The sequence below is a fragment of the Lemur catta genome, chromosome 19 (assembly GCF_020740605.2).
Source record: "Lemur catta isolate mLemCat1 chromosome 19, mLemCat1.pri, whole genome shotgun sequence".
Classification (NCBI taxonomy): domain Eukaryota; kingdom Metazoa; phylum Chordata; class Mammalia; order Primates; family Lemuridae; genus Lemur; species Lemur catta.
In genome coordinates, this window is record NC_059146.1 from 18,523,634 (window position 1) to 18,533,641 (window position 10,008).

General features: G+C 48.9%; 1 protein-coding gene across 1 annotated transcript; it reads right to left on the reverse strand.

The window, feature by feature from the left end:
- Window positions 1–305: 305 nt before the first annotated feature.
- Window positions 306–8,107, reverse strand: LOC123624563 (zinc finger protein interacting with ribonucleoprotein K). The gene is made up of 4 exons (XM_045532490.1): window positions 7,839–8,107; window positions 7,214–7,252; window positions 4,701–4,827; window positions 306–3,409 (listed from the first exon to the last, which is right to left on the reverse strand). Exons 1-4 carry the CDS (start codon window positions 7,869–7,871, stop codon window positions 2,148–2,150), a joined length of 1,461 nt encoding a protein of 486 aa, XP_045388446.1. The 5' UTR covers window positions 7,872–8,107; the 3' UTR covers window positions 306–2,147.
- Between the last annotated feature and the right edge of the window lie 1,901 nt (window positions 8,108–10,008).

Here is a 10,008-nt window from a genome sequence, read left to right on the forward strand (position 1 = left end):
ATACTGTTGGTGGGAATGCAAACAGGTACAGTTTAGATCACAGTTTGGCAGTTCACATATACTGTAGTATTGGCACAGCAGAAATAAAACATATATATGCATATTAGTAATTCTATGCCTATGTTCATAGTAGCATTATTTGTAACAGCCCCAAACTGGAAACAACCCAACTGCCCATTAAGAAATGAACAGATAAACAAATTATGAGATATCCACAGAATAGAATACTATTCAGCAATAAAAAGAATGAACTATTCACCTAAGCAATATTTATGAATCTCAAAATAATTATGCAGTGCTAAAAACATCAGGAAAAAAAAGGAGTAAACATTCTATGATTCCATTCAGATAAAATTCTAGAAAAACACAAATTATTCTCTTCTGAATGAAAGCAAATCACTGGATGCTTGCAGTCTGGGGGAGTACAGGCAGAGTTTACAAAAGGGCACAAGGTGAATCATGGATATGTTTATGATCATGATTATGATGATTTCATGAGTTTAAATGACAAAACTCTTAAATTATATGCCATAAATACATATAAACGGTTGCATGTTACTTATATATCAAGAATGTTTGTAAAACATGGTTCAAAATATCTGATCTCTCACTTTTGGGAAACCAGAAGCCTTGGCATCCCCATGTTGGTTGCCTTATTTCTTTCCTCATTTCTAAAGAATGGCAACTCTGCATCCATCAGTGCAGAAATATTGGCAATGAAGGCTGTTGCAATTTGAGACAATAGCAACATCGGTAGAATCACAAAAGCTACATCCCTAACCTATAGAATCTCCATTATCTCTATCCTCATTTTCCTGCCTCTACAGCAATGGACTTGAGGTGAACAACCCAGAAAGTCAAGAATCCACAAAACCTTTACATTATTTTAGCTGACAATGACCTCAGCTGCTGGACACAGATTTCTAGGTCCTGGACTACTCACAGCCAGTCAGTGGAAGATTTGGGAATGCACTTTTATGAGATGTACATTCCATCCGGTTTGCTGCAGGCTCCTCCACACCCAGTATTTGTACCAAATATTGGCTCACACCTGACTCATTGTTTTCTGAGTGACATCAGCCTACAGAATGACTGATATCAGGGCACATCTCCTTGAATAACCTTGTGACAAGCTTCTCGACAGTGTTGGCATTATATCACATCCTCTGGGAACAACGAAACAATTTCATCCTACTCTCACCTGCACAGGAACTTGTCATAACTGACCTCTCCTAGGATGACCTCTAGTTTCACAGAAAGTATGAGGAACCAAGCCACAAATTAGGTCAACAGAATCCTTACATTTTGTCCTAGGAGATCTTGGGCAGCAAAGCAAATTGGACCAAAACCAGAACAAGAACTACCATCATTTTACTTTTCCTACAGAGGCACACAAAATTGAGATGCCCACAAAAGCTGCCCATTCCTTCATACAGAACCTCTTTTCCACCCACTCCATACAGTAAACAAACCCCCAAGATTATAGGTAGATTTAACAATAAGGCCTTTATTAGCACACAAACCAGAGCAATGTGAGGCAGCCAGTTACCAGGTGGTGACTCCGAGGCTGGAAGAATAACCAAATGTCACGTGAGATCAAGAATTTCCATGAAGGGAAGCCTTCCACATTAGCCTCTAGCAGAACCTAGGCTATATCCAACTGGCCAAGACTAGGTAAGATGTAGGCTTTAATCAGCCCGAAAAAAGAATGGATTCCTCCTAAAGGCTCAGACTGCTCAAGATTTCCTCTGGGGAATGAGCACAGAAGCTTGCCATGCCTTAGCATGTCGGGGTGACCATTGTCCACTGTGCAAGGTGGTAGAGGGGAGATGGCTTCTACCAGAGAAACTGACAGTGATTTAACTGTGGCAAGGGCCTCAGGCAGTTTAGAACAAGCAGAACACCTCCTGTGAGCCTCACACACACCTGAACCTCATGGGGAACCTCACCCCTATGAAAGTTTGGAAATATGAGGTTCAACTTCAGGCAGACGGCTCCCACACAAAGGCTCTGTAGTGCTGTAATACTAAAGAGACAGCACATTCCCTGCAGGTCTAAAGCCTTTTACAAGTGTGGAGTTTCAGGAGCTAAACAATGTTAGACTTTGAGTTAAAGGCTTTTCTACATTTGCTACACTGATGAGCCCTCTACATGTTGTGACATTTTTGGTGGTGAATCAAGCTGGAGCACTGGCTAAAGGAATTCCCACATTTATCACACTCATAAGGCCTTTCTCCAGTGTGAACCACCTGGTGTTGAATGAGGCCAGACTTTTGGCTAAAGGACTTTCCACATTGGCCACACTCATAAGGCCTTGCTCCAGTATGAATTCTCCGGTGTTGGATAAGGATGGAACTCTGACTAAAAGATTTCCCACATTCACCACACTTGTAAGGCCTTTCTCCAGTGTGAACTCTCTGGTGTTTAATGAGGGTAGCTTTTTGGCTAAAGGATTTCCCACATTGGCCACACTCATAAGGCTTTGCTCCAGTGTGGATTCTTCGGTGTTGATTAAGAATGGCACTTTGACTAAAGGAATTCCCACATTCACCACACTTATAAGGCCTTTCTCCAGTGTGAACTCTTTGGTGTTTAACAAGGGTAGCTTTTTGGCTAAAGGATTTACCACACTGGCTACACTCATAAGGCCTTGCTCCAGTGTGAATTTTCTGATGGTCAACAAGGCTGGAGTTTTGTCTAAAGAATTTTCCACATTCACTGCACTCATAAGGTCTTTCTCCAGTGTGGATTCTCCGGTGATCATTGAGGTGGGAGGTCTGGCTAAAGAATTTACCACATTCGCTGCACTCCCAAGGCCTTTCTCCTGTATGGACTCTCTGGTGCTGAACAAGTGAGTACTTGCCACGGAAGGTTTTCCTACATTTGCTACACTCATAAAGCTTTTTTCCAGTGTAGACTCTTGTGCGGTGAACAGAGCTCTGTTTGTGCCTGGAAGCTTTCCCACATTTGCCCGACTTGTTGTGACTTTTTTGACTGTGAATGTCTTTCCCACACTCAGTGATTTTGCTGGGCTCCTCACCTTTGGGAAAGGCCAGGGACCTCAGAAGCTCCAACATGGATGGGAGGTCCTTCCCAACCTCCCAACTGGGGAAAGACTTCCCTGAGACATGGAGTAGGCAGTGCTTCGCATATGAGGCTTTGTCCATGTCCCTCTTTAAGGGCTTTTTTGCAACATGATGCTTCTGGTGGTGACGGTTTGTACATGCTCCAACCATGTGTGGTTTCTGCCCAGGGAGATCAGCCAGAAGCAAAATATCTTTCAGGATGGGGACACACATCTCACAGGGGTGAGTCTTCTGAGTGGACATACCTGTCTTAGACTGTGACACTCCTACAGAAACATTCTGTTCAGAAGGTGTCTCTTCATCCTTTGTTCCATGCCCACAATCTGAAAGCAGAGAATTGCTGATGAAATGGATGTTGACTATGCTGAGTGGGAAGCCTCATTACACACACACCAAAAGAATGATTCTATGGGTTTGTTCTGAGGATAAGGGAGCTGGGGGCAAGTTGAGCAAGGGGTTGCTTGGCAATACTGGGCCTCTAAAGATCACAGAATTGGAGAAGCCTCACCAGATGAAGGACATAAGGCGGGGATGGAGCACAGGGAGAGGCAATGTCTCCAAATCATTCCTCTACCAATAGCCTCAAAAGTTTTCCTTGAGTAGTCCCCAAATCCCTAAAATTCACTATAGTCTTCAGCAGGAGCCTATCTTTTGGTGACACCTGCATGCTGTGCAGAGGTTGGTTATGCCCAAGCCCAGGACAATCCAATTGAAACTGAATAGCGAATGTTCAAGTTTATATAATCACGTGCATACTTTATGAGGCATTATGTGTCAATATTGGAAAACACTGCAGAGGACCGGGTGATACATGGAGGCCAAAAAGGTGGAGGTAGCCAGATCACAGATGTCACAGATAAAATGATAAGACAGAAAAGTATCAAGTATGAGGAAGAAAATGTAGGAATGAGGTGTGGCCAGCGGTATGTGCACTCAAATAGTGTAAACACAGGGCAGGTTCCTTACATGATTTGAAAACAGCCCAGATATCATGCCTTTCCCTAGTTGCCCAGGCCTTCTTTCTAATCATGTTCACCCTATGAAGAACCAGGTTTCTCCCCATAGCCTAAATTGTCTAAGTTCATGGGACCTGTGTGAATCAAGTCCTATGGTAAAGACAGAACATGTGTTTAGTCAGCACTGACACAGAGCAACTCGGCAAGTAACAGCCCACAGGAAAGAAAATTAAAAACCTAAAAGGAAGAGTGGGTAAGAACAGCCCATGGTTCCCATAAGTACAGACCATGACAATGCCTGCAATCATGACACTGGTAGCCACAAGAAAATGTAGGCTTGCAGAGGTGGGGGAACTTGGGACAGAAGGTATCATGAATCTGGACACAGTCACCCAGCCAGGAGAGGGCAAGTAAGATGAGATCCATTCAGCTGACTGCAAGATACCTGCCTCCCAGACCACCTACAGCAGCAGGTGTTAGGACCGCTGATGGAGAAGGAGGCTTGTGGCAATACACACAGCTAGCACCCACACCACATATCCTAAGTAAATGGTTAAGTCAACAGAGTCCAAGGTCTGGCTATGGAAAGGGTGGAGCTGTCTCGGGGAAAAGAAGACAGACAGAGACCAAGATGCTGGGGTTGGTGCAAGGGCCTTACCCAGTGAGGCTACAAGTGCAAAGTTCTCCAGCATCACTTCAAGGTACAAGAGCCTCTGAGCCTCATCAAGAAGTTCCCACTCTTCCTGTGAGAAGTAAATGGCGACGTCTTCAAAGGTCACATAGCCCTGTCATGATAGAGACAGGTCACTCCACAATCAAGTTCATCTACGCACTCATTCATCCCCTGCTCCCTCCCTTTCCCACATGCCTTCCTTAGAGGAAATACAGACCCCGGTGCCACTGATGCACACCACTCTCTCATGGTCCCAGTGATCACTGTGTGCTCCCCCAGCACCAACTGGCAGGTAGGCAGGGAAATACCATCTAAACTTTGGGCCTAGCATGTAGGGTCATATCCCCTCTTATCAGGCAGTTCCCCAGGAGTCCTCCAGATGGTGGAGGACACAACCAAATGTGGGTTCAGCTTTCACCCTAATATCCTCAATGCCAGGAGCCTGAGTCCATCAATTCACACTCCCTTTCCATGTGCACATCACTCTTTGGACCACACTCTCACAGTCTCACTCTCACAGCCACCTCCACCTAACTGCACCCACACCATAGGCATCTTCTTGGTCTTCCTACATGTTCCTTAGCACATGGCATGCAGAAAGTGCTTGGCAAATTGAGACAGAGTTCAATGCTATCCAAACCTCTGATGGTTCCTACTGTCAGAGATAGCCCTCATCCTGCTCTGAAGGCTCCCCTGCCCGATTCTGTTCCTTGCGGAAACCTCAGCCACCAAGAATCACCTAAGCCCATGGCCCTTTTGTGCTGCACTTGATGTCCTCTCACCAGTCACAACCTTTCTCTCACCTCTTAACTGCCACTCAAAATCAGTGGCCTCTGGCTCTCCACCCCAGACCCAGTGACTCATACAGATGAACACTTGTGCTCCTAAACCTATCCGCTCGCTTTACTGAAACCCTCACCTCCCCCTCTCACTGCCCTCCAGCCCTGGGGACACGCAACATCCTGGTGAACCTGTGGCATGATGAATAAGCATTAGTCCTGGTGTCTTAGTTTTTGTTGCTATAACAAAATACCATAAACTGGGTGGCTAATCAACAACAGAAAATTATTTCTCACAGATCTGGAGGCTGGAAGTACAAGATCAGAGTGTCAGCATGCTCAGGTTCTGGTAGAGCTCTCTTTGAGACTGCGCACTACTGACTTCTTGTATCCTCATACGGGGGAAAGAGCACTAGTTAGTTCTCTGGCCTCTTCCTTTAAGGTCACTCACTAATCTCATTCATGAGGGCTCCACCCTCATGACCTAGTTACCTCCCACAGATTCCACTTTCAGATACCATGACACTGGAATTAGGGTTTAAACATATGAATTTTGCAGGGACACAGTCCATGACACCTGGTCTCAGTGTCATCTACCAATTATTCCTATGTTTCCATGTCTGTCTTATATCCCTAAGGCATTGGAAACATTGATCACCTGCTACATCATCCTCTTTCCTACATCTTTCCCATGGCCACTGCTCTCCCACAATTGTTTATGATGCTCCCTACCTCTACCCAGGTGTCCAGCCAAGAGACCCAGCGATAGCTCCCACCTTTCTGTTCCTGGGCTGTTAACAGCACTACTTTCATGACCAAGACTCCCACTCCTAACTATACCCTGTGTCAAACACTGCCCACCACCTTTTGGATTTCTCCACCTTAAACCACTCTCCAGAATTCCAGACCTTTGTGCCCAGCTACTCACTTGATGTCTCTTTAACTGTGCTTGAAACATCTCAGACTAAAAAAACAGCTAAAAACAAAACTTCTGATATCCCCAGTGAAAATTAACCATACTACCAACTTTACATTCTAGTTGATGAAGCTTCCATCCTTCCAAGTGCTAAACCTAAAAAGCCTGGAGTAATGCTTGACTACTACCTTTCTCTCTCTTTCCCCCAAAATTTGAAAATTCAGGTAGCCCTAATTAAAAAACTGATCCAGAATCCAGCTCCTTCCAACTCCACAGCCACCACACTGGTCCAGCCACTACAACATTCACCTAAACTATTGTAGTAGCCTCCTCCCTGGTTTTCTTCTTGCCTCCCTCACAACCCACAGAGTATCCTCTATACTATGGTTAAAAGGGAGCCTGATGAGACCAGTGTCAGATAACCTCCATCTTCTTCTCTAAACCTCCCACTGCTCCTATCACCTACAGAATAGATGGCCAATTTTTCAGAGCCATTCCAAGCCTGAATCCTGTCCTGTTGCGCCCAGTTCCCACAAGAAAGGAGACCTAGATCTCCCTGAACCAGCTCAGCCTCACCTCCAGGCATTTGCACTATGCACAGGATGACCTTTCATACCTCATTCCATCATCTGTCTGCAATAGGAACTACTAAAAATAACCCCCAACCTAGAATCAGAATCCCAGGGTTGGGGTTTGTTAAAGGTTCTTAGGCCCAAGGACTAGACGAGGGGTAAAAGAGATCCAAGAAAAAAACCACAGGATGGGGTCAGGAGCAGAGAAAGCCTGGGATATGCTCCATTCACCTTTGTGAGGTCCATATGTGCTTCTGTAGTCTTGGGAACCTGTGGAAAGAGGAAGGCCATGAGAGGCAAGTGACCATGGCAGGGCTCCACGGATTAAGGCATCCCCGTACCCCTGTCCAAGCCACAGCCAGGTGACCTGGAGATGCCTGCATTATTTCTGAGCCTCAGTGTTCCAGTCCTCAGTGCTGCAAACTCTCAGCAGCTGTGGGACCTTGCACAAGGACTCAATCTCCCCGTGCTTCAACGTTACCCCGTTCTAGACTGTTCTAACTCCGAGCAGCTTTTGGAAAACTTTGAAAAGCTTAACTCTGACCAAGTGCCCCTTCTGTGCACAACCCTGCATGGCTCCCGGCGTCCTGAGAACTAAGGTTAAACTCACTTTATCATTCCAAACATGAATGCCCCTGACTCAATCTCCACGATTTACATTACGCCAGTCCCTCTGCCCATCACACTCTCCCAGACCTCATCACGCTGACTCTGAAAATAGGGACCCCACCCACAAGGCCGCGCTGTACTGGACACGGGGATCCCGAGTATAGAGACCCGACAAGGTACCCCTCACTGGGGCTTTAGAATTTGGGTGAGGTGAAGGCGAGTGAGGCCCAGAAGACGCAGCACTTACCTTTGCTGGGTCCCTCAGCTTGGCCGCCGCCATCGGTCTGTGGGCGAATCGGAGTCAGGAGCTGCGGGCGACCCTCGCGGGGACCCGGGCACCGCCGTCACCGTCGCCGCCGCCGCCGCCAGCCGTCAGATCAGCCGCAGTGCAGCAGGGAGGACTCTTTCCCGCGCCCTCCCGCCCTCGTACCTCTGGCCGAACAAAGCGCCCCCCAGCTCTGGCGGCGTGGACCAGCGCGGGGCTACAATGACCGCCACTTGAGCGCTGCCCCGACCCTGGGCTCCAAACGCGGAAACGACCCTTTTCCGAGCGGTCATTGGCTCAGCGTCTTTGCCGCTGGGTAGAGTCTTCTGGGTAATGTAGTTTCCCGCCCACGGCGGCGGGAAAGGACGCCGCGGCCGAATGTCCCGGAACAAAGCACCGCGGGGGCTGCGGGAAACGGCGGAGCCAACTGCCAGGGGCGGGTGGGAGAGGGGAGCGGTGGGGTGCGGTTGGGGGGGCGCGGGGCTTGGCTGCTTCCTAAAGGGCAGACTTCGGGGGAGTCTTGTCTGCAGCTGACCACCAAGGTGATGGTCCGAGGGACGCTGCTCAGATGCTCCTAGAAGTTACGCAATCGCCCCAAAGGTTGCGGACCCACGTGGACACGCCATCCCACAGGGGCGCCCGGACTCGGCGTGCGTCCGGCGTCCGCGGAAGTGACGGAGCCGAGGGAGCCTCGTCTGCTGCTCCCCTCGCGCCCGCGGCTGTGGCGGCGGAGTCCGCGCGGGCGCTGCCCTGGTTTCCATTAGGGATGGGAGGAGAGTCCAGGCCGGGGCGGCCTCGGGGGCCTGGGACTCACAGGGGCGGCTCGAACCCCACAGGGGCCCCCTCCGCCGGCGGGCACTGATCAGGTCGTCGTGGCGACTGGGAGACTCCCAGGACGGGGACTGGGTCGCGCGTGGGGCCCCAAAGGGCCCTGCAAAGTGTCCTCCCGCGGCCCCTCCCGAGTCTCGGAGCCGCTCCCCGACCCCCGACGCCCAGGCTGAGAACCGGCTCCAGAAGACCCCAGGTCGGGCTCGTAGCCCGTCGTGTCGTGTCCCGGAGGGACTGTCCGCGCCTCCCCGGGGGTCGCTCACACAGACTGGGACTCAACCCCTTAGGGCGGCGGTTGAGTTCCACCTGGGGCACAAGGGGCAGATGAACTCTGCCTCTGGATACAGTGTAACTGTGGCAGAAAGAAAAGCCTCTGATGGAGGATGCCATTTTTGAGTCAAAGCTTCTGCTACCTGGGCTCCCTCTAATTCTCTCCCCGTGATGTGTCCTCCTGCACTCACACTGAACCATCCTATGTAAGCCTCCAGGTTATGCCAAGGTGTGCACCTGGCTCCACGCTCTGAACCAACTCAGCCCATCATCACAACAGCAGGATGAGGCTATTCTGTCCAAGCCAGGCTATTCCTGTACTGTCATACTTAGTACATGGAGATTGTGTGATTGTTTGCCATGGAAATAAATGAAGATGCAGCCAGTCACTAGATGTGTACGTGCACTTTTACCAGAGGCCCATTTGTTTTGCTACAACCTCCTCCACTCTATATTAATCATGCCCAGTATTTTTTTGTTTGTTTGTTTGAGACAGAGTCTCACTTTGTTGCCTGGGCTAGAGTGAGTGCCGTGGCGTCAGCCTAGCTCACAGCAACCTCAAACTCCTGGGCTTAAGCGATCCTACTGCCTCAGCCTCCCGAGTAGCTGGGACTACAGGCATGTGCCACCATGCCCAGCTAATTTTTTCTATATATATATATTTAGTTGTCCAGATAATTTATTTCTATTTTTAGTAGAGACAAGGTCTCGCTCAGGCTGGTCTCAAACTCCTGACCTGGAGCAATCCACCCGCCTCGGCCTCCCAGAGGGCTAGGATTACAGGCATGAGCCACTGCGCCCGGCCACATGCCCAGTATTTTTGTACCAATTATGAGTGACACCATCTATGGAACTATGGACATCAGGGCACATGGCTCCCTTGGAGAACATGGGTAAAACCTATTCCCAGAAGCATTGGAGTTTGTCTTAACAACTATACCCTCCTCAGGGTGACTTTGGGTTTCACCAAAAATAGAGGCATCAGGGCCACAAATTAGAACCACAAAGCCCTGTGTTGTTCCCTAGGTCTTGGGCAGCAAGGCAAATTCAACCC

Coding starts and splice junctions, on each gene's coding strand:
- LOC123624563 (XM_045532490.1), bottom strand. CDS start 7,871: ATGGCGGCGGCCAAGCTGAGGGACCCAGCAAAG. Junction 4,828..7,213: donor CACATATGGACCTCACAAAG/GTGAATGGAGCA, acceptor CTATCATGACAG/GGCTATGTGACCTTTGAAGA. Junction 3,410..4,700: donor TGCACTTGTAGCCTCACTGG/GTAAGGCCCTTG, acceptor CTCTGCTTTCAG/ATTGTGGGCATGGAACAAAG.